We start from the raw sequence: 25,347 nt of genomic DNA, 5'->3' as shown, positions 1-25,347 counted from the left end.
TCTGTTCCACATTTGTAGAGCATGACTTGTTGGGAAATCAAACTTTTCCTCTCTGTGGCCTCTACCCACTGTTCCTGCTTCTATCTTCTGGGATCAAACAAAACAAATTATTATTCCTTCTTCCACTTTCACAGTCTTTCAAGTAGTCGGAAATAGTGGTCACATTCCCATTGAGTCCTTTCTTCTCCAGACTAAATATTTCCAGTTTCTTCAAATGTTCTTTATATGGCATTAACTCCAATTGGGGAGACAAGTACATGTGACAATATATGTAATGTAATATCAAGTTAATATGTATATACATATATAGGATTTAAATATAATATACTATGGGAGGGAGGGCTAGCATTTGGGAGGATCAAGAAAGACTTTGTGCAGAAGATAATGCTTGAGCTGTGTCTTAGAGGAAGGGAGGGACTTTGAGATGGACATAAAGAGAGAGTACATTCCAGGTACGTCAGACAGCTGTGCAAAGGCTGGCAGATGGGAGCTGGGCTGTGGTGTGTGAGGAACAGAGAGAAGGCCAACTTAGCTGGATGGTGGTATGGGCAGGGGGAGTAATGTCTAATGAGGATGGGAAGGTAGGTTAAGGTCAGGTTGTGAAGGTTTTTAAAAGCTAAACAGAATGGTTTAGATTTTATTCTGGGGGCAATTAGAAGCACCTGGAGGTGATTTAGTAGAGGAGTCACACATTCAGATCTGTGCTTAAGGAAAATTATATTGGCCACAGTGTGTAGTATGGACAAGAGTGGGGAGAGACTTAAGGCAAGGAGACCAATTAAGAGGCTCTTTTAATAATTTTGGCAAGAGGTGATAAAAACCTGAATTAAGATAGCAACTGTGTGATTGGAAAGAAGGGGTCAGATTGAAAAGATGTTATGAAAGTACAAATGGCAAGATTTGACACCTGATTGAATATGTGGGGCAGTGGAGAGTGAGGAGTGCAGGATGATTCCAAGATCACGAGCCTGATATACTGGAAGAATGTTGACGCATCAATAGAAATGGGGATCTTTGGAAGAGGGGTACATTTAACGAGAAAGAGAATGAGTTCATTTTTAGTCCTGTTGAGTTTGCCGAATAGTTTATAATACATAAGGAAGGACAGGCATATTCAGCTAGGTTGCCTAGATTGTCTGATGACATGTGGAATACTGTGTTTTCTTCTGGGCACCATTGTTTAAAAGAGACATTGTCAGATTAAAGTACGTGCAGAAGAGGGTGGCTATCAGAATGACGATGGGTTTCAAATGTTATATGAGGACCTTCTGAAGGAACTCAATACAGCATGTATTATGCTCCTACTATATATAAGGCATTCTGGTGAACACTACGAATATAAACATTGATATTAAACAAACTCTCTTCTCTTTTAAAAAAATGTTATCTTTAATTTTAATTTTTTTCCTTTTAAATAGTATTTTATTTTTTCCAGTTACATGTAAAGACAATTTTTAACATTCATTTTTAATAAAATTTTGAGTTCCAGATTTTCTTCTTCTCTCTATTCCCTCCCACCTCCCTAAGCTGGTAAGCAATTTGATGTGTTATATATGTGTGATCATGTAAAACTTATTTCCATATTAGTTGTACTGTAGAAGAAGAAACAGAACAAAAGGAAAAAAATTATGAAAAAAATAAAGTGAAAATAGTATCCTTCAATCTGTATTCAGACTCCATAAGTTCTTTCTTCGGATGTAAATAGTATTTTCCATCATGAGTCTTTTGAATTGTCTTGGATCATTATATTGCTGAGAAGACCTAAGTCAGTCATAGTTGATCATTATACAGTGTTGCTATCACCATGTACAATTTTCTCTTAGTTCTGCTCATTTCATTTTGTATCAGTTCATGTAAGTCTTTACAGGTATTTCTGAAATCTACCTACTCATCATTTCTTATAGCACAATAGTATTCTTTTATTCATATACCACAACTTGTTCAGCCATTCCCCAATTGATGGGAAGCCCTTTAATTTCTAATTTTTGTCACCACAAAAAGAGCTGCTATAAATATTTTTGTGCATGTAGGTCCTTTTCACTTTTTTAGGATGTCTTTGGTATACAGACCTAGAAGTTGTATTGCTGGATCAAAAGGTATATTCAGGTTTATTGCCCTTTGGGTATAGTTCCAAATTGCTCCCCCGAATGCTTGGATCATTGCACAACTCCACAACAATGCATTAGTGCCACAATTTTCTAACATCTTCTCCAACATTCATCATTTTCCCTTTTTAGCCAATGTGATAAGTGTGAGGTGGGACCACAGAGTTGTTTTAATTGGCATTTCTCTAATCAATAGTGATTTAGAGCATTTTTTCATAGGACCATAGATAGCTTTGATTTCTTCATTTGAAAACTGCCTATTCATATCCTTTGACTGTTTATCAGTTGGGAAATGACATGTATTCTTATAAATTTGATTCAGTTCTTTATGTATTTTAGAAATGAGGCCTTTATCAGAGACACTTGCTAATGTTTCCCAAATTTCTGCTTTCCTTGGTTGCATTGGTCTTATTTGTGTAAAACCCCTTTAATATAATCAAAATTATCCATTTTATATCTCATAATGCTCTCTTTCTCTTGTTTGCTTATGAATTCTCCACTTCTCCATAGATCTGACAGGTAAACTCTTCCTTGCTCTCCTAATTTGCTTATGATATCCCCTTTTATGTCTAGATTATGTACCCATTTTAACCTTATCTTGGTATATGGTGTAAAATGTTGGTCTATACCTAGTTTCTGCCAAACTGCTTTCCAGTTTTCCCAGCAGGTTTTGTCAGATAGTGAGTTCTTATTCCCAGAAACTGTGATCTTTGTTTTATCAAATAGTAAATTACTATGGTCATTTACTACTGTGTCTTGTGTATCCAATCTTTTCTACTGATCCAGCACTCTGTTTCTTAATCAGTACCAGATTGCTTTGATGATTGCATGATAATATAGTTTTAGATCCAGTGCAGCTAGGTCACCTTCCTTTGCATTTTTTTTCTCATTAATTCCCTTGATATTCTTGACCTTTTGTTCTTCTAGATGTATTTTGTTTTTATTTTTTCCAGCTCTATAAAATAATTTTTGGTAGGTTGATTGGTATAGCACTGAATAAGTAAATTAATTTAGGTAGAATTGTCATTTTTATTATATTAGCTTGGCCTACCCATGAGCAATTGATATTTTTCCAGTTGCTTAGATCTAACTTAATTTGTGTGAAAAGTGTTTTGTGATTGTGTTCATATGGTTCGTGGGTGTGTCTTGGGAGGCAGACTCCCAAGTATTTTGTACTGTTTATACTTATTCTAAATGAAATTTCTCTTTTTTATCTCTTGCTGCTGGGCTTTGTTGGTAAAATATAGAAATACTGATGATTTATGTGGGTTTATTTTATATCCTGCAACTTTGCTAAAGTTGTTCATTGTTTCAAGTATTTTTTTTAGTTGATTCTCTAAGTATACTGTCATATCATCTACAAAGAGTGATAGTTTTGTTTTCTTATTGCTTATTCGAATTCCTTAAATATTTTTTCTTCTCTTATTGCTAAATCTAATATTTCAAATACGATATTGAATAATAGTGGTGATAATGAGCATTCTGGCTTCATTGCTGATCTTATTGGGAAAACTTCTAGCTTATCCCTTTACAGATAATGCTTGCTGATGGTTTTAGGTATATACTACTTATCGTTTTGAGGAAAGCTCCATTTATTCCTGTGCTCTCTAGTGTTTTTAATAGGAATGGGTGCTTGTATTTTGTCAAAAGCTTTTTCTGCGTCTTTTGAAATAATTATGATTTCTGTTGGTTTTATTATTGATAAGGTCATTTATACTGATAACTTTCGTAATATTGAACCAGCCCTGTATTCCTGGTAATAATCCCACCTGGTTATAGTGTGTGATCCTGGTGATATATCGCTGTAATCTCTTTGATAATATTTTATTTAAATTTTTTGCATCAATACTCATTAGGGAAATTGATCTATAGTTTTCTTTCTCTGTTTTGGCTCTTCCTAGTTTAGGCATCAGCACCATATTTGTGTCATAAAAGGAATTTGGTAAGACTCCTTTATTTATTTTCCCAAATACTTTATATAGTGTTGGAATTAATTGTTCTTTAAATATTTGGTAGTATTTGCTTGTAAATCCATATGGCCCTGGGGATTTTCTCTTAGGGAGTTCGTTGATGGTTTGTTCAGTTTCTTTTTCTAAAATGGGGTTATTTAATAAAATGGGGTTATCTATTTCAATACTCTTCTGTTAATCTGGGCAATTTATATTTTTGTAAATATTCATCCATTTCACTTAAATTATCAGATTTATTGGCACATAATTGGGTAAAATAGCTTCTAATTATTTCTCATTTCCTCTTTATTAGTGGTGAGTTTACCTTTTAATTTTTGATACTGGTAATTTGGTTTTCTTTCTTTTTTAAAATCAAATTAACCAAAGGTTTATCTATTTTATTGATTTTTTTATACAACCAGCTTATTAGTTCAGTAGTTTTCTTATTTTCAATTTTTCAGGATTTACAATTTGGTATTTAATTGGGGATTTTTAATTTATTCTTTTTCTAGCTTTTTTAGTTTCATGCCCAATTCATCAATCTGTTCTTTCTGAATTTTATTGATATAAGCTTTAGAGATAAAAAAATTTTCACTAACTACTGCTTTGGCTGCATACCATAAATTTTGTATGTTGTTTCATTATTGTCATTCTCTTTGGTGAAATTACTGATTGTTTCCATGATTTGTTGTTTGACCCATTCATTCTTCAGGATTAGATTATTTACTTTCCAATTAATTATTAATGTATCTTTCCATGGCCCTTTATCAAATAAAATTTTTATAGTATCATGATCTGAAAAGAATGCATTTAGTGTTTCTGCCTTTCTTCATTTGATTGTGAGGTTTTTATGTCCTAATACATGGTCAATTTTTGTGTAGGTACCATGTACCGCTTAGAAAAATGTAAGTTCCTTACTATCCACATTCAATTTTCAAATATCTAACTTTTCTAAAATTCTATTCACTTTCTTAACTTCTTTCTTGTTTATTTTGTGATTAGATTTATCTAATTCTGAGAGGGGGAAGGTTGAGGTCCCCTACTAGTATAGTTTTGCTATTTCCTCCTATAACTTATTTAACTTCTCCTTTAGAAATACATGTTTTGTACTAATATTACTTCGTTTTCTATGGTACCTTTCAGGAAGATGTAGTTTCCTTCCTTGTCTCTTTTCATTAGATCTGTTTTGCTTTTGCTTTGTCTGAGATCATGATTGTTACCCCTACTTTTTTCTTTTTTTAGCTGAAGCATAACATATTCTGCTCCAGCCTTTTACCTTTACTCTGTGTGTGTCTCTCTGCTTCAGATGTGTTTCTTGTAAACAACCTATTGTGGGATTCCGGTTTTTTAATCCACTCTGCAATCTGTTTCCGTTTTATGGAAGAATTCATCCCCTGCACATTCACAATTACGATTACTAACTGTGTATTTCCCTCCACTCTGTTTTTCCCCGTTTATACTTTTCTTTCTCTCTCCTTTCACCCTGTCCCTCTGCACCAGTGTTTTGCTTATAGCCACTGCCTCCCTGAATTTGCCCTCCCTTCTATCAGCCCTTTCCTTTCTTATCTTCCTCACCTCCTACTTCCCTATAGGGTGAGATAGATTTCTATAGTCCACTGAGTGTCTATGTTATTCCCTCTTTGAGCCAAATCTGATGAGAATAAGATTCAAACAATACTCACTCCACCCTTCTTTCCCTCTACTATAATAGGTCTTTCTCGCCTTTTCATGTGAAATAATTAATCCCATTTTGCCTCTCCCTTCCCTCTTCTCCCAGTGCAATCCTCTTTTTCAGCCTTTTTTTTATACCATCCCATCACCATCAAAGTCAACTTATACTCACATCTTCTGTCTAAATATACCCCTTCTGACTGCCCTATCTTTAGAGTTACAAGTATCATCTTCTCATGTAGGGATATAAAGTTTAACCCTATTGAATAAATTAACAAATTCCCTCCCTTCCTCCAGCTCCTCCCTCACTCATTAAGAAGGCAAGCAATAAGGATATCAATTACACATGTGAAATAATGTGAAACATGTTACAAAAAAAAGTTTAAAAATTATACTTCATTTCGCAGTCGGAATTCATCAGTTCTCTCCCTGGAAGCGCATAACCTTTTCCCTCATGAGTCCTTCAGAATTGTCTTGGATCCTTGTATTGATCTGAGTAGCTGAGCCTTTCACAGTTGATCATCATTTCAGCATTGCTTTTACTGGGTGCAGTGATCTTTTGGTTTTGCTCTCTTCACTCTGCATCAGTTCACATAGGTCGTCCCATGTTTCTCTGAAAGGACCCTGCTCATCATTTCTTATAGCATAGTAGTATTCCATCACAATCATATCCCACAACTTGTTTAGCCATTCCCCAAATGATGGGCATCACCTCAATTTCCAATTCTTTGCCACCATAAAAAAAAGCTGCTTTAAATGTTCTTATCCTAATAGGTCCTTTTCCTTCTTTGATCTCTTTGAAATATAGACATAGTAGTGGTATTGCTGGGTCAAAGGGTATGCACAGTTTTATAGCCCTTTGGGCATGGTTCCAAATTGTTCCCCAGAATAGTTGGATCAGTTCACAACTTCACCAGCATGCATTAGTATCCCCATTTTACCATATCCCCTCCAGCATTTGTCATTTTCCTTTTCTATCATGTTAGCCAATCTGATAGGTGTGAGGTGGTAACTCAGAGTTGTTTTTGGTTTGCATTTCTTTAATTGATAGTGATTTAGAGCATTTTATCAAGATAGCTTTGATTTCTTCTTCTGAAAACTGCCAGTTCATATCATTTAACCATTTATCAATGGGGAATGGGTCTTATTTTTCTTATAAATTTGATTCATTTCCCTATATATTTGAATAATGAGGTTTTTATCAGAGAAATTTGCTTCAATTTTCCCCCAGTTTCCTTCTTTTCTTCTAATTTTGTCTATAGCAGTTTTGTTTATGCAAAAACCTTTTCAATTTCATGTAATCAAATTTATCCATTTTACTTTCTCTGATCCTCTCTATCTCATGTTTGATCATAAACTCTTCCCTACTCCACTGATCTGACAGGTAAAATTTTCCATACTCCCCTAATTTGCTTAGGATATCACAAATCCTCTTCTCAAGAAGCTTACACTATAATGGAGGAAAGGCATGTTTGCCACCACTAAGTGTGACACAAGAGGAAATGAGAGACGTGGGAAGAGCTTGAGGCACCGTGCTTTGGAGTGAGAGACAGAGAACAGATAGTGATGGAGACAGAGATAGACAGACCAAAGAAGTAGACTTTAACTACCTGAAGCAGAAGTGGTACAAATGGAAGGAAGTTATCACTAGGCTTATTTGTGGCTCAGAGAACATTAAGAGCCAGTCAGAATTGGGATAAGTTGTTTCATAAATTAGTCAGTTTCTCATTACTGGAGATGTTCAAGCCAAGGCTGACTTCATTCATTCATTAAAGTAAAAAAATAATTGAACACTTGCTATGTGTAAGGCATTATATTGGACATGGGGAACATAGAAAGATAAATAATACAAGCAGAGAACTTAATTTAATAGAGGTGATAGGCAAATAAAGTACTAGGCAGGAGCTATGAAAAATGGAAGCCTACAGTTGAGTTGGAAGACATGTCAGCACAAGGATGCCAGCTAAATCACTAGGCAGGGAGTAGCACTAGGCATCAGTGAAAACTTAATTGGCCTTATGTGCAACATAGCATTCTTTTATGTAAGTTGTGTGCTAGCCATACCTCCTCCTTCATCCACTGGGTCAGCATCTCACAATGCTAATGTTCTCCTAGAGGGGAGAATAAAATTAGACCTAATCATAATCAACTGTGCAAATGGTTTTGAAGAATCTTTACCCCAGAAAAAAGACCCTTAGTCACAAAAGCTTGCATTTTCTCCACTTTTAATTACCAGTGCCACCCCTTCCCTTCCCACTGGTTCTCGATCCCTTCCTGTGTTACCCTTCGTTTCCATAGACAAAGTGATAGCAGTCACATTCAGAGTCCCTGCCACTGACCAAAAGTGGTTCCCAGTATTAAAGAATTTTGTTCTGAGGATTTGAAGGGTTGAAGCTTTCAACCCTTCATTTCATCTCCTTTCAAGGAAGTGGGATAGATCTTCAACTGCAGCAACATTCCAGAGAAATGGAATCATATCCTTTCCCTCTAGCAGGGAGGAATCCTTCAGCTTCCAAACTTGCTGTCATTTAGTCAACAAGCTAGCCTTCCCCTTCCTGCCTCCCAGATGAGGCCAAATAGGAAAAGGCCAAGAGTTCTATCTTTTACTTCCCTTTTATTTACTTTTCCTCATTCTCAATGGAGTATAAACCGATCAGCTACAGACAGCATTGATCCCTAAACCTTCCCTCTGGTTTCCATATTCGATGGGCAATAGCAGGGCCAATTTGTTATTTAGTTGTTTTTTTAGTTGTGTCGACTCTTTGTGACCCCATTTGGGGTTTTCTTGGCAAAGATGCTGGAGTGGTTTGCCATTTCCTTTTCCAGTTCATTTTGCATATGAGGAAATTGAGGCAAACAGGGTCAAGTGACTTGCCCAGGGTCACACAGCTAGTATCTGAGGCCAGATTTGAACTCATGAAGATGAGTCTTCCTGACTCCAGGTCCAGCTCTATGCAATTTGGTGCCACCTAGCTGCCCAGCAGGGCCAATAAGACTGGCTAAAAGTGAGGCTCCTTTGTTATGCCCTTTGTAAAGCCATCAAGTCAGTGTGTGATAACAGGGTTGGCAATTTCATGGGATGGTGAGGCAGTGTGGCCCAATCAGAGGAGCTCTGTCCTTGGATGTTCACATTAAGAAGTTTTAGAGGGTTGCCTTCTTGTGTTTGTGTTGATCCACCAATGGTGAACATGTGGCAACGCTGCATATTCTGCACATACATTTCCACAATTGCTTCCATGTTTCTCCTTTATGTGATTATCTATCATGGGGATAATTCCAAGACAATGCTGATTCAGATGTACATTTTGCATAGGCATGTTATTCTGTGAGCCATATTCTCATCTGGGGTTCTATCAGTCTTTACCAGTAAATTAGTTTCTTAAGAAGGCAGATTAATAAAAGTACAAGCCAGTGTTTTACTCTTATAGGGTCTGAGATGTAGAGAAGGGACTATACTGTGAAAGGAAATATTCATTAATTAATATTTTCCATGGAAAGGTGACCTTTCTGAGCACCTCACTTACCCCTAGGAAGTGATTTAGTCATTTAATATCTCAAGTATGAGTGCCTGAACATTTTTTTAAAGATGTCCTTATTACCCAATACTTTAAAAATAATTTATTAATGGAGAATTACCTTTGTAAGAATTATCAAGATACATAGGAATTACCGTGAGATTAATTCTCCATTAATAACAAAAACTAAGGGAAAACCAGAAAAAGTAAAAGAAATCGGAGGACCAAAACATATTTTTAATTCATGCTGGTACTAATTAACTGTATTTTGAATAATAACCTTTTACTGGACTAATAATCCTCAAATATTTCTGTGATACTAAAAAAAGATTGTAATAAAAGACAGCATAAATATTGTAGGAGGTCAGCTGATAATTTTTCTTTCTGAAATATGATAGAATTCTGAGGCTGGAGAGGAAAATCACCAAGTAACACCTGCATGTCAGGAACCAATTGATAGTTTCCTCTGGGTGTATACTTAGCTCTCTCTGCAGATCCCAGAAGCTGAAGCTTTTCTTTGCAAGTGAACGTGAACCTGTCTGTGCTTATAAATGTGAATTTTCTGCAGAAAGCAGAAATGAAAATGTCTGAATAGGAATGAAACTCAGTAACTGCAGTGATGCACGAGAGTGGGTACTAACTGTGGTCTGTGTCTGAAGCCAAGCTCAGCTTCAGAGGAGCAATGAGCAACTGCGAATGCCAGCTCTAGTTGGTTTTCTTACTGACACGCAAGGCTCTGAGTCAATGACTAATTGTTTATTTTTAGTTTGGTGTTACATGTTTTCTGCTGTTTGGCCCCACCCTGCCAGCACACAGTAATGTGACTTTTTTCCTGCCTTTGGGAAAAGTGGTATCTCTGCACAGGTCTGTTGTTCAGTGTGAGGGGCTGGGTGGCTATTAGATGGTGACGTCAGTGGAAGCATGGACAAACTCATTAAGTTGTCTCTCTGGGGCTGCCCAATTTGAGCCCTCCATTGGAATCCCACGTGGGTGCTATTGGCAGAATAGATTTTACACTTGTTAAATGGGGGAAAATGTCCTTGTGCTTAAAAATAGACATAAAGCTCTTAAAACTTAAATGAGTTGAAGGGGATTTTTGTAGAAATACCCCCAATGGAATTCCAAATGGTTGTCCCAGCCTAGTAGCCTTAACATCTGTGTAAATAGACTTGGGGGGGGGGTGGAAGTGCTGAGAGGCATCTCCTAGAGGGTAAAACACACTAGAAGTCAGGAGACCTAGTTCCTTATCCCAGTTCTGCTACTAACTAGATAGGCGACCTCAGGCAAGTCATTTCCTGTCTATGGATCTCAGTGTACTCGTTTATAAAATGAGTAAATCATTTTATTTATAAATCAGGAGTTTAGACAAGATGAATGAAGGAATAAACAAATGAATAAAGAATTTATTAAGCACTTATTATGTGCAAAGCACTGTGCTATGCCCTGGAATTTCAAATAGAAAAGTAAGAGAGGTCCTGTTTTCAGGGAGCTCACATTCTAATAGTGAATTCCCTGACCCTCAAGGCCCCATCATCTTTAACAGGTTCCTGTTTTGAGCTGGTTTTAACTTCCGATAAATCTGTGTTTCTCTCTACCGTCTCCATGTTTTATCCTCTCTCCCATCCTGTTTTGGGATCCAAGCACCTAAGTTGCAGGGACTCTGAGGGGCCTGGAAGAGAAGAAAAAAGAAGAGGAAGAGGAAGAGGAGGAGGTGGGGGCAGTGGAGGCATCAACAGCATGAAGTGTAGGGTCCTTCCAACCTTCTCCTTGTACCTCACTGAAGCAAAGAACACAGTGCCTTCTCCCGGAAGATGCTGTTTTAAAAAATGTTCCCACAACCTCTCCCCATTCCTGCTCTTGATATGGAAGATTATTAGATTTCACGAGTATAGAAAGTGTTGGGCTGGGGAGAGACCGGTATACTTTGGGGGATTGCCTTTAGACTGTGCACATGACTCTCCTCTCCATAAATAACCAATTTGTCCCAGCAGTACCTTTCAAATGATGGTGTTCTACTCAATCTGTCAATTTGGAGGATTCTTTGGTTTTCTTACCTGCTGGGATTGATTTCTGTGAAGCTTTGGAGGGGAATGGTTTCAACCAGAGGATACTCCTTGGTTTAAGTTGCTCGGCCCCACCAGACGACCCCTCGTTTGTTGTCTTCTCCCCACACCTGGCCCACCTCTTACTCTACTCAGCACCCCAGAACAATATTTATGTATTGCTCCAGGAAATTGTTTTCACTTTAACCTTTTACTGGGACTGTTATGCTTGTAATTTGCTCTCATTGATGACTGTCTCCATCCCCATGGGAAAGACATTCTTTTATTATTGAAATTGACTTCTTAGCTCCACTATGAACTCATTGATTTGATTGCTCAGAACCAACGCTCCTTAGATGGATTCTCTGCTTTGAGCAGGCATTTTGTTCCACAAACAAATGAGGAGATTCTCTACTATGCCTTGATTTCTCCCCAGGGGGATGCAAGATTTATTTAGTTATCCATTATCTGCCAATGGAAGTAGTTTCCTTTGGAATCATTATGCCACAGGAAAGGAATCAAATGGAGTTGGAGAGGCCTGACTTCCAGTTATATTTCAGTTTTAAACTCTTGTATTAATTCAAATATAGGCTGTACTTTCATTCCAAATTTGGGTATATGAAATCCGAGTATGTCCTATGCTCAATCCAATCAACTAGCAAGCATTGAAATGATTACTATGTGTCAGGCACTGTTCAGAGTACTAGGGATACAATGAAGAGCAAAAAGTAGTTTTCAAGGGACCCACATTCTGATGGGGAAAGAACCTGTCAGTCTATAAATGCGTACAAGATATGTACTTAATAGACGGAAGGTAACCTTAGATGGGGAGACTCAGGTAGTTGCAGGGCAAGGAGAGGAACCAGGAAAGGCCTCCAGAAAAAGGTGATGTTTGAGCTGGGGCCTTAGTATCACAACAGCTTACAACTTGCTCATTTCCCCAGCAATAGCAGCAGCATCACCACCAACACACGTAAACCTGGAATCCTAGAATCATCCGGTCCAATCCTCTCATTCAACAGATGAGAAAACAGAGACTTAAAGAGGTAAAAAAGACTTGCTTCCAGTAGAACTGGGCCCGGAAAGTCAGGTCTTCAGATTGCTTCCTCCCCTGCTCTTCCAATGACACTGAGCTGCTTCGCTTTCATATTTAAGTTAATCTCTTCCTCGGCTGCAGAAAGCCTGCTGAAGCTCTAGAGGTCCCAGATTCTCTCCTTAGAAGTAGTAAAGTAGAGTTTTCAGGTGAGTACAAGCACCTGATGTCAACACCATTCACCTTCAGAGCACCTGGATCTAGGAAGAGGTCTGTATGGAGGGAAAGAAGGGAAATTTGCACCCGTTTTCATTTTTAAATTGAGAAATGCGGATGAAGATAGCATAGAACAGGAGGCCACCAATGGGCTACTTAAATGGAAAGGCTAGGTTCATAAAAATCTGATTTCCCACTGTCACAAATGGGCACCATCAGAAAGATAGGAGGAATTTCTTTTTTTTTTTTTTTTAGGCAATTGGGGTTAAGTGGCTTGCCCAGGGTCACACAGCTAGTAAGTGTCAAGTGTTTGGTCTGAGGTCGGATTTGAACTCAGGTCCTCCTCACTTCAGGGCCGGTGCTCTATCCACTGTGCCACCTAGCTGCCCTGAGGTATTTCTTTCTTAAAGTGAATCTCTGGATATTAATCAAACAGTTTTTCTCTTTGACAAATATAAATATTCAATACATGAATGAGAACAAAAAATAGTGGCTAATGAAAAGTAGATAGGTAGCACAGTGGATAGACATCTTCCTGAGTTCAAATCCAGCCTCAGACACTTACTAGCTGATCCTGGGCAAGTCACTTAACCATGTGAGCTTCATTCTGTAAAATGAGCTGGAGAAGCAATGGCAAACCACTCCATTATCTTTGTCAAGAAAACCCCAAATGGGGTCACAAAGAATCAGACATTGAGAACAATTAAAAACAAAATAAAATCTCCAAAGACTGAAGAGATTGTAAATTATTGTACATATGCATAGGATCACATATTTAGAGCTCGAAGGGACTGTTGTCTGACTGCCTCACTTCACATATGAGAAAACTGAGGCTCACCTAGGTTAAATGACTAGCTCAAACTCATCCAGGTAGTAAGTGACAGAGCCATGATTCCAACCCACTATCTCATACTCCAAATTAGCATTCTTTCTGTTATACCATGCTACCTCCTAATTGTTGGTTGTTAATCCCAGCTGGAAATATGGAAGAACAGTTTTTGCGTTTAATGCGCTTTGGGTGTTGCTGGGGCAGAAGCATTGGGAGGCTAGTCTTTGAGAGAAATGAGAATTACAAGCTAGGTCCTGATTAGTGTGAGTAATGAATGAAGCCCCTGAAGTAGTCACAGGCATTCAAATTCCCACTCTTTGAAGTTATAATTATATAAAATATAGTCATAGGTTCTAGTCCAGTGGAAATATACAGTGTGAAGTCAAATAATGGGACCACTTCTGGGAATTCATTATCTGCATTAATGGACCGGAGTGCCCATCTCTACAGACCCAGAGAGCTTTTCCCAAGTGCTAGGTCAGAAGAAGTTCTCTTCAGCTTTGTGGTTGTGTTTTGTTTGCTTTTCTCTGTCTTTTTTTTTTTAATTTTGTTTTAGCAATGTGTGCATGGCTTGAGTGTTCCCTCTACACATACATATTAGATCAAAATATAGTCAAGGATGGCAGATTTTGGGAAGCCCAAAACATTGCCATGTGTTTGCTGTTGGTCAGAGCTCAAGCCTGAAGCTGCATCTTCCTAGAAAGTGTAGCAACTGGATTTTTTTCAAACTTGAAAATTCTCAATATAATATAAAGTCAGTACTTCATTTAAGCTAAAACATTTTGGAATTTTGAAATGTTGTCTTCCATATTTTCAGGTTCGTCTCTTTCTGTTTATCTCCCCTCTTTCCTTGTGTTCCTTTTAATTTTCTATGGAGCCTTTGCATCTTTGTGTGTCAAAATCATATTTGCTTTTATGAGAAAAAAACCCCAATAGGACTCTCCTAAGTATGTAAGTGTTTTTATATGGCATTTTGTATAAATAATTTTCAGTATTTATTGAGTGAAGTGTTGGAGTACCATCCCAAAGATCTCATTTTAGGAGTGTTGCCTACATAGAAGAGGTGACCTATATTCAGTCCAATGAAGTATGCTTTCTTAAAGCTACTTTGATAAATTTTCTGGGTGTGGGTTCAGTCAGATGTAAATCCTTGTCTCCTTCATGGTTTTAGTCAACCAAAGGTGAAGCTTTGGAGGGGAAACTATGTAATAATTCCGGTTATCTATTCAAATGGAAACAAGCAGCAGAAATGAGATTTTACAGAACTCTGAAATAGCTAGCTTCCTCCTGTTTGTTATGATACCATGGAAAAGAAAGAATCCTCTTTTCATTTTTAATATGAAATAAAACATGATTTGAAAATTATGCAATTTTTATAAATACAAAAAATGGAAACTACAAGAACAGTATTTACTGAGAGACAGTATAGCCTAGAACCCAAACCTGAATTTTATCTTAATATCAACCATTGAATCACTAATGTGAATCCAGCAAAATCAGTGAATTTGTGGCTGTTTCTCTTCCTGTCAATGCAGTGAATAAGACTTTCTCTTCATTTTGACAGGGATGGCACAAATGAATGGAGCTAGGTCAAATAATCAACTAATAAGCATTTATTAACCCTCTATGGGCCATGCACTGGGGATTCAAATGCAAAAATGAGACCACCTACTCTCTACTTTTGAAATACATGCATCTATATGTATTTTAAACAAAGTGCTTTTAACTCATGGCAAGGCAACTTTGTGAACAAGAACAAACAGCCATAAATATGAGTTTAAAAAGTCTATTTTTGTAGCTACTACAATAGATTCATAATACAATTTTCCAACCTTTGCTGGGAACTATATTAGATTCATGTCAGCTGAATCTGGCTCTCTCATCCATACAAATTGTGGATTCAAATGACTCCTTTGAAATACCTCTCCAAAGCTATAAAAGCTTTGTTCTTTCTTCCTACTCAGCTATCTCTAGCTCAGATAATATTGGTATCTTTTTGGTTTATTGCACACCTATCAGTACTTTCAGCCTATCTGCACAAACCATCTGTTTGCATACTTCACTTTGTGCAATTTATGTATGGAAGACAGAACTTTGTAAGTAGCACCAAAATCACTTCCAATCCTAACCTGAGCTTGGAAGTCACCAATGCAAGCTTCTGTGATCTGGGCAGAGGAAGCATATTGGAACCAGTCAATATGGCCAGCACCAAAAGATTTTCTTCATCTTTGAGTATCCTGAGAATAGTTGGGCTAATTGAAACACACACACACACACACACACACACACACACACATCCCAGTATTTATTTAATAAGAAGTATTACATAAGAGCATGATTGTTCCCATTCTTTCCAGAAACCCCTTTGAAAATGCATCAAAATGTATAACCTGAAAATATACTGTCATGTTGGGCACATGGAGCACCACACACATGCATCTCCACCCTGCCCAACATTTTCAGGCTCCATCAGAGGGACTGTTACAAAAATCAGTGCTGGGGTTCAAAGTAAGAAACTGAGTCTCTTGCCTTTCTTGCTTATGCCTAACAGGTTCCCTCATGTTGCCTTAAGGCTAACCTGAACTCCCAATCAAAATTAAGTTGGGCAGTGGATAGAATGTAGGACCTGGAGTCAGGAAGACCTGAGTATGAATCCTTCCCCAGACACTCCCCAGCTGTGTGTCCCTGAGCAAGTCACTCAACAGCCCTGTGCTTCAGTTTTCTTATTTGTAAGGTGGGGATAATAATAGCACTTACCTCACAGGGTTGTGTGGCTCAAATGAGTTAACATGTATAAAATGTTTGTACACTATATCGTATAAATACTATGACGATGATGAAGATGATGAGGTTATCAATAACTTGTTTGACATTTTAGGCCCTCTAAAAATGTGGAGAAAACAGCCTGGTGATTTTAGTTGGACTGAGCTGGCATCCTGCCCCCAGCCTGGATGAGTCACAGTTGGCATATCATTAGAATATCCTGTGGTTAACATTGGGCTCTGAAAAAAGAATCAGCAGGGCAGCCCCAGTGTTTGCTATGGCAACTAGTATTTGTATATTTTGAAAAATGACTTGTTTCATTTCTGTGTGGTGAATTTGAGAGGGAACAGCTGGAGGAGGTAACATTTACCTTTCGACATGGGTGCAAAAAGATCATTTCTTTTGCTCACTGAAAATTAGGCAGGCTCAAACTAAATTTTCTTCAGGAGCGGTGTGGTTTCTGTATTATCCATTGGGAATGGTACTGTGTCAATCAACCGATGACCTCATTAGCATCTATTTTTAAACATTTGCCCAACGAGGCATGGGATATAGATTTCATTTTCTCCTATTAATTGATAGCCCTCTTGTTCCAGAATCTTGGCATGCTGAGAAAGACTGGAATTGATGGAGTGCCCTCCATCCGATGTAAAGTAACCATGCAGGGAAAGAAGGGAAAACTTAGCACCTACAAGAGAAGCACTAGCAGCTAATTCATTTGACCAATTTTACATGAATCAAAAGTAACACATAAGATATTCTTGGTTCTGAAAGTAAGAACTTAGGAGATTTCTGATTCCTCCCAACATTATTGTCTAATGTTGCTGCAAAGGGCTATGGGAGAGTACATGGCTTCATTGCCCATAGCTGCAAAAGTCTCTCATCCCATCCATCTTGGATTCAGAAGAAATAGTTCAACCTTTGGTATCGAAGTTGAGAAGGAGCCTTTTTTGGGCAGTACGAGATTTTCTGTTTGTTCAACTTTGCCTGGGAAATAACTACATGTATTTTTATATTTGCTATTTTTGAGTTTGCAGTATTTTAAGTTTACATGATGAGATCCTTGGATATATAAACACCGTACTTAATTAAAACTCAGTGAGACTCTCTAACCTGGAGCAAATGTCCTGAGGTTTAACAGATACTCTGGAGGATACCCAAGCCCCATGTTCTCTGACTGCATCCATTCTGAAATCACACCCTCTCCTCACCTCCCCCAGGTACTTTAGGATCCTACAACCACAGAATATCACAGCTAGAGGAGACTCAGAGACTCCCTCATTTTATATGTAATGAAACTGAGGACCAGTGACTTACCCAGGGTCAAATAATCAATCAACAAGTATTTGTTAAGAATCTAATAATATGCTCAAATGTTGCATAGTATTTTACAAATAATATCCCATTTGATCTTCAAAACATCCCTGGGAGGTAGGTACTATTATTATCCTGATTTTACAAATGAGGTAACTGAGGCAGAAAGAGGTTAAGTGACTCACCCAGGGTCATATGGCTGGTAAAGGTATGAGGCAGGATTTGAACTTGAATCTTCCTGAATCTAGCTCCAGTAATTTATCTACTGTACCACCTAGCTGCCTCCAGGGATATCACAGGACTGGGAATACAAAAACCAAAACGAGACTCTTTATTTTCTACTTTAGGGTTACTTGCTCATCGATAAGTCAATATATGCTATATACAAAATAAATGGGAAGTGATTTGGGGTGGGGTAGAACACCTGGGGGAATTAGAAAAGACCTATTGAAGGAGATGACACATTAGGCTTCTAGGGGTTTGAAGGGTTTTAAGAGAGAGAAGTGAGAAAGAAAACCATCAGAGGCATGAGAGGCAGGATGTGTGAAGGCATTGAGGTAGGAGGATCAGATTAGCTGGAGCACAGATTTGGAAAGGTAGAGGAGAGACAGATTGGGTAGGGTTTTAAATGCCAAAAAGAGGAGTTTGTATTTCGTACTACAAGCAATAGTGTGTGTGTGTGTGTGTGTGTGTGTGTGTGTGTGTGTGTGTGTGTGTGTGTGTGTGTAGGGGGCAGCCACAAATGACATTTGATCATTAAAGTCTGTAAAGTATTTTACAGGCATTATTTCATTGGAATTTCATGACAAATCCTTCCAGGAAGTCAATAGCATTATTTTCTTCTTCATTTTACAGATGAGGAAACTGAGACTCAGAAGGAGTTAAGTTGTTGGTTCCATTACTCATAAGTGTCAGGGGCCGGATTCAAACCCAGTTTCCCTGGCTCCAAGTCCAACAACTCTCCTGTAAAGAACTTTTTTATTAAGTTAGGCAGAACCACGATTTGAACTGAGCCTTCAGACTCTGAGTCTGTAGAACTTTCTAGTACGCCTTGAAATCTTCCCAAGTGGCAGGAGACAGGATTCTTCACATAGGCACACAGGCTTTGCTTTTTTCACATCTAAAAGACCCAAAGGCCTCTTAACCCTCCTCTTTCTTTTTCTGTTGTTCCACTTTTAGCTCTCTCCCACAAGGCTTTTTTATTTTCCTGTAAAGTATCTATCTAGAAACTTAGAAACTTGACAGTGAATACATACATTCAGTGAAACAGTGGGGGAAAATAAGCAGGAGAGAGAACTGTGATAAATGAAGCTCATCTTTATTCATATGTTTAGAATGTTTTGAAGGGAGAGTGATTAAAAAGGGCTCCTGGGCTGCCCACCATCCTTAAATCTTCCCAGCTTCCCCAAAGCCTCACAAGCTTTACATTCTCTCACAAACAGTTGATGACAGCCCAGGATGAGCCTTAAGAATCTGGGGATTTATTACGTCTGTCTCTTGTTTTTTGAGTGTCCTTGGCTAGGGCACTGCCCTCCTCCTCTTGCTCCACGGTCTTGATAAGGTTGGCAGATACCTGCCTGCCAGGGACACGTTGAGATTTAGGACAATGGTGGCGGCACTAGCTATGTAAAATCCAAATGTGATTACTGATGAAGTTTCATTAAAGTAGACACCATTTCCTGTGCAATCATCAGGCTCTCAAGTTTTACAACCCCTTGATGGTAGCTGGCGTACTAGCTGCAATATAGCAAAATTCTAACCCACCCACTCCCCTCACCCAAGTCCCACTATTGTAGCTCCAGTCACAACAAGATTTGATATATTGTGTGTGTGTGTGTTTGTGTATTTGTGTGTTTATGTTAATAAGTGAGTCCATCACCAGACACTTGTCATTTTATGGCTTCTGGTAGTTTAGTCTGGATTTTAAGTGTTTAAAAATGGAACCTTCTGAAAAGGGGTGAATACAGAATCGCCCAGATCACCAGGGTCCCAGCCTTCTGGCTCATCATGTTCCTCCATGAGAGCATGTGGTCGAGATGAAGGTTTGTCAAGAGATAGGATCTGGGGAAATGATGAAATGTAGCAAACCAAGGATTCTGGGTTGGGGAGTAGGACTCACAATAGTAAAATTCTTAAGCTAGATTTTTTTTTTTACCCAGCAAGTTATTAAATTTCCTTTTTTCATTTTTCTTCCTAAGAATCTTTTCTAGTGAAAGTCAAATCAGTCACAAGCCCAAAGAGCAATGTAGCCGAACCCCAATATCTACATTATTAGCCTGTTTAGGGAGTGAAGTCTCATTAGGTCAGGATGGGGAAGTGGAAAGCATGCTGGATTTGGAGGTGAAGGACCTCGGTTCAGATCCTAGCTCTATCACTTATTTACCTGGACGTCCACGGAGAAGTCCTCTGAACTCTGTGGTTCTATTTTCTCCCCTTCGGAGGTAGGACGAAAGAGTGACTAAATAACCTTACAATGTTCCACCCTGCCTCCAATTTATGCTATGATCTTATCATCCTAAGACAACAAGCATATTATAAACCTGGATTTCTATTTTATTAGACTTACTCACTTAATCATTGACTCCTAGAATCTCAGCACTGAAAGGAGTCTTAAAGGCAATGGTATACTGGTAAATGTTTAACAATTGGCTCTCTAGGGGTGCCCCCAATTTAATTTAAAGTTTAATTGAACTTAATTGTTAGCATTAACAATGTATTCATGCATCTGCATTGTTAAGATTTTCTCCATCACTTTTTTAAGTCTGTATAATCAACAGAACAATAAATCAAGCCCTTAGCATTTGCCTGTTGCCAAGGTGTAAATAAAGATGCTGAAAATTAAACATCAGGAAAGTTTGAGCTGGCTCCAGCACAAGCACACCTATGCTTAAAGGCCATCTAGTTTAACATCTCTACTCAATGTACAAATCACTTCTGTAAGAGTTTCCTCAAGTGATTCATTTCACACCTGCCTGAAACTCTTCAGTGACAGGGAACTCACTACTCCCCACCTAAGCTTGATTCCTTTTTTGTAGACCGCTCTATTTCTTAGGATGTTTTCCTACATATTGAGCTATAATCTACATCTTTGAAACTTCTGTCTATTGTTCCTAGTTCTACTTTCTCGAACTAAAAGAAGAAATGTCTTGTGGTTTTAGAATGCCAAAGGGTGCTTTAAGAGACTTAAAAGGGCATATTGAGCTCTATCAATTATTTTAATTTTAAAAATTATATTTCATTCAGAACTTTTAAGAGATGACTATAAACTCATAGGATCATATGAAGATGTGATAGACCTTTGAGTTTATCTAGTCTGACCCCCTTATTTCGAAGATAAGTATCGGAAGCCTAGAGTGGCTAAGTGACTTGTCTGAAGTCACCCAGATAGTAAGAAGCAGAAATGAAATTTGAACCTGGTCTGCATGATCTTATAGAAAAAAGCAATGACTCTGGAATCAGAGGACCTGGGTTCAGATCCCACTTCCGCTTCTTTAACTACTTTTGTGGCCTTGGGTAAGTCACTTGACCTCTTTGGGCCTCAGTCTTCTCACCTGTAAAGTGAGGAGGATTAAGGCCTCTGAGGTCACTCCCACCTCTAGTTCTATGACCAGATGACTCCCAGTCCCTTATTTGTTCCACAACATAATTATCATCTCTATGGTGATCATTCTTAAATTTATTTATTCAGCCTTAACATCTCTAGTGACCTTCAGTCTAACATCTCTAATAGCCCCATTGGACATCTCAAACTGGATATCCCATAGATGTCTTAAACTCAACGTCTAAAAATGGACTCATCACCCCCCCCCCCCAAGTCTTTCCTTCTTCCTACCTTCCCTATTACTGTCAAGGGCACCACCATCTTCCATCCCTCAGGCTAACCCTCACCCCCCCAATCTATTGCTAGGGCCTGTCAATTCCATCTTTGCAATATCTCTTGAATATGCCCCCACCTCTGACACTGCTTCCACCTTATTGCAGGCCTTTATTTCCCCTCACCTGGACTGTTGACGTAGCCTGTTGGTTTAGTCTCTCTGCCCATTCCAATCTCTATTCCGCTTGGCTATTAAAGTGATCTTCCTTGAAATGCAGCTCTGACCATGTTAGCCTCTACTCAATAAATTGCAGTCATTCCCTGTCACCTCCTTTAGGATCAAATATAAAACCCTCGTTTGGTGTTCAAAACTCTTTAGAACCTGCTCCCTGCCCCACCCTTTCCTAGTCATTTTATGCTATACATTCTTTCCAACCCCCACCTATTCTTTGATCCAGAGACACTGGCTTCCTTTCTATTCCTCAAGCAAGATACTCCATCTCTAGACTCTGGGCATTTTTACCCACTGCCCTCCAGGTCCAGAGTGTTCTCTGTCTCCTAGCTTCCCTGACTTCCTTCAAGTCCCTGATAAAATACCACCTTCTGCAAGAAGCCTTACCAGATCTCCCTTAATTCTAGTGCTTTCTGTTTATTATTGCCAGTTTATGCTGAATATAGCTTATTTATTCATAGTTGTCTGCATGTTGTCTTTCCCACTAGATTGTGAGCTCCTCAGGGGCCTTTCAATCCCCGGTACCTAGCAGAGTGCGTGGCACATAGTTAACATTCAGTAAATGTTTATTGACTGACTGAGTGACCACACCATGGTGCTTCTCAGTAGTAGGATTTCACATATGAAAATAATTAATAAGAGGGTGTCATAACTTCTCAAAAGCTGAGTACCATTGCTGTAGAGCATTCCAACTTTACTTTATAGATGGTAGTGGATTTTTTTTTCCCAGTTATTTCAACAGTCCCTTCTCTAGTCCCTGCTCTTACCTCTAAATAAAACCGAATTCTATAGGTGGCAGGCTTTTGCATTTAGTGTCTAACTCAGTAGACTTTGTGTTCTCAACCTTGTAAAGTTGCTCTTATCATAGGGAGTTTCTCCTCTGATTTCAGCTGTATGATGGACCTCGCCTGATAGACCGTTACTGTGGAGAAGAAATCCCCCGTGCCGGGAATACCACAGGGTCCAAGCTTCATGTGCTCTTCCACACTGATGGGGTTGGCAACAATGAAAAGGGATTCCAGATGTACTGGAACCTCAATGGTAAGGTTTGAGTCATGCTCATTTCTGCCATAGTTTAAGCCTCCCTATTACCCCTTCTCCCATATTCCACAGGTAGGAACCTCCTTTGTGTAAGAACTCTGACCAAAAATATCCATCTGTCCTCTGCCCCAGTGTCTGAGGAAGAGGTGGTCCTTCCATTTATCAAGCCTGATGCTGCTAACTCTTCTCCTTTAGGCTTCAGTCTTCTCCTGTTGCCTCTGGGAGTTGGCCCATCAAACATGCCCTCTCTCCAAACACACATCCCATTTTTTTTGTTTTTGTTTTTTTGGTGAGGCAGTAGGGTTAAGTGACTTGCCCAGGGTCACACAGCTAGTGAATGTCATGTGTCTGAGACCGGATTTGAACACAGGTCCTCCTGAGTGCTATCTATTGCATTGCCTAGCTGCCCCCACACATCCCATTTTAAAAAAATCATATGAGTATTAAAGGTAGAGCTAGAGACTGGAGCACAAGAAATACTAGGTGAGGAAGCTCCCTGTGCCAATGTAGGTCAGTACTTTCTCTGCAACTTTGCAAGTCTTTGAGAGTTGTCAAAGGTCCGGAGACTTGCCGAGTGACTTGCCCAAGGTCACACAGCCAGCATATGTAAGAGGTGGAGTATGGGGGCAGCTAGGTGGCACAATGGATAGAGCACCGGCCCTGAAGTCAGGAGGACCTGAGTTCAAATCCAGCCTCAGACCAAACACTTGACACTTACTAGCTGTGTGACCCTGCGCAAGTCACCTAACCCCAATTGCCTAAACAAAAAAGAGAAAAAAAAGAGGTAAGGTGTGAGTCCAGGTCTTCCTGGTGCTAAGACCAGTTCTCTTTCTACTATTGCCACCCTGCTGCTTATGTATATTACGAAATATTGCAGTGCACATTCAATTCCACAAATAGTTAAGTGACCACTAGGTCCAAGGCATTGTGCCAAATGCTGGTTATATGCAGATGAAAAATGACCTAGTCCCTGCCCTCAAGGGGATTTTGACATACATACAAGTAAGTATAATGCACAATAGGGTGTACTGGAGCAAAGCAAAAAGTCAAAGTGCTTAACAACAATTTGACGAGGAAGATGTGCACCTTTTCACCATGGAGCATTAGCTAAGGTTTTCTGGAGGCCATGATACCCAAGGTGAGCCATGAAAGGCAGAGGGAGCCATCAGGACCTATGGGGATGGCCTAATCAGATACACAGAGTAGAAAGCCAGCCTGTCAAGGTCTGGGCCTAGTGCGTAGTGCCATCCTCCTGGAATATAAAATTGTGCTAAGTGGACTTCGTAGAGTAGACTAACATGATGTAACGGAGAAAACACCAGTTGGAGCTGAATTGTTGGGGACAGTCTAAGGGGTTTGTATTTAGGTAGTAGGGAACCATAGAAGATCTTTGAGCAGGAGAATGAAAGAACATTGACATTGGAATGAAAAGCCCTGAGTTCAAATCCCACTTCTGGCTTTAACCTCCCTAGACCTCCTCCATTTCCTCATCTGAAAATGAAAAGATTGAATTCAATGTCTTTTGAGGTCCCTCCCATTTCTGGATTTATAGCCCTATGAGTGTTCATTAGGAAGATTATTTTGTCCAATGTGTAGGAGGAATACTGGAAAGGTGGAGAGATTGGAAAGAGACCAAGTAGTAGTCTCTTATGACATTAATATTACATGTTAATTTTGGATGAGTGTTTTTCCATTTTGTCTTCTTAGATGCATATAAAAATATACATGAGTTCTGGAACTTTTGTGATATTATGGTAAACCATAGCAAAATAACATCCCTAAAAATTTGATTGTGAATTGGTGACTGTGAAAGTAGTTGCCTTTGGTCTTTCAAACTAAACAGAAGGCAATAGGAGTTTCCTTTAGTGTGTACGTGTAAATTGTGACTCCCTGAATAAAGATATTGTAAATGGGGATGTGACAGTCAGACGGAATGGAGAAAGGGCAGGCTGCCTCTTGGATATGCCAGCATAGGCAGGAAAAGGAGAGGGGAAAAGGAGAATGGCTGAACAATTGTATATGGTTAAGGGACCATTTTAAGAGAACTAATGTCAAGGCTAAAGAGGTGAAATAGAGAGAAAACAGGATCCCTTGGTTCAGAACCAGAGAGATACCAGTCAAGTTAGTTTAATGCCACTTTAAGGAAGCCCAGGCACCTAAAATATGAGGTCAGCAAGTAGCAGCTTCAGACCAGAATTATCCTAGTTCAATCAAGTCAACTTGGTGATTGGTGCTGGAGATATAAAGGAAAAACCGAAACATTTTCTGCCCTCAAGGAACTCATGTTTTAGGAGGTTGGAAATGGTAAGAAGTTGAGTGTAGGTCAGGTATCACTTTTACTAATCAGCTCCTCCCCTCACCTGTGCCCCCAGTGTTACTAATTTCTTCCTCCTCAAATTACCTTATCTGTGTACATGATACATTCCTCCCTCGCCCCCCAATTAAAAAAAATGCAAACTCCTTGAGAACGGATTTTTGCTTTTGTACGCCTGCCTCCCAGCACCTAGCACCTAACACCTTGCACATAGTAAATACTTAATATGTTGGTTGAATTAAGCCGAATTTGGGTCATAATGATTGTGTTTTGTGACTGGTGAAATCCTAGACAGCATTTCAGTGCTTCCCTGGTGGAAAAAATATGGGGTCTGGAGTTAGAGGCCTTGGTTCTAATCCCACACCACCACTTATTAAAATGAGAGGCTTTGACTAACTGATATCTGGGGTCTCTTCCAGGTCCAGATCTACGATTCCTAAATCCTCAATCATTTTCCCCTTCTCAGTCACACCCTTCATCAACATTGTGGGACCTTGTCATTTAGAGGG

At 39.0% G+C, this 25,347-nt stretch overlaps 1 protein-coding gene across 1 annotated transcript in view; it reads left to right on the top strand.

Moving 5' to 3' along the window:
* Nucleotides 1-25,347, top strand: part of CUBN (cubilin) — a 263,014-nt gene that overhangs the window by 49,704 nt on the left and 187,963 nt on the right. Inside the window, exon 14 of the mRNA XM_027847860.1 lies at nucleotides 22,374-22,524. Within this exon, the coding sequence (XP_027703661.1) occupies nucleotides 22,374-22,524 (151 nt within the window). The remainder of the gene's footprint in view (nucleotides 1-22,373; nucleotides 22,525-25,347) is intronic.

The sequence above is a fragment of the Vombatus ursinus genome, unplaced genomic scaffold (assembly GCF_900497805.2).
Source record: "Vombatus ursinus unplaced genomic scaffold, bare-nosed wombat genome assembly UNPS02005459.1, whole genome shotgun sequence".
Classification (NCBI taxonomy): Eukaryota; Metazoa; Chordata; class Mammalia; order Diprotodontia; family Vombatidae; genus Vombatus; species Vombatus ursinus.
This window is presented reverse-complemented; position numbering and strand designations above follow the sequence as displayed.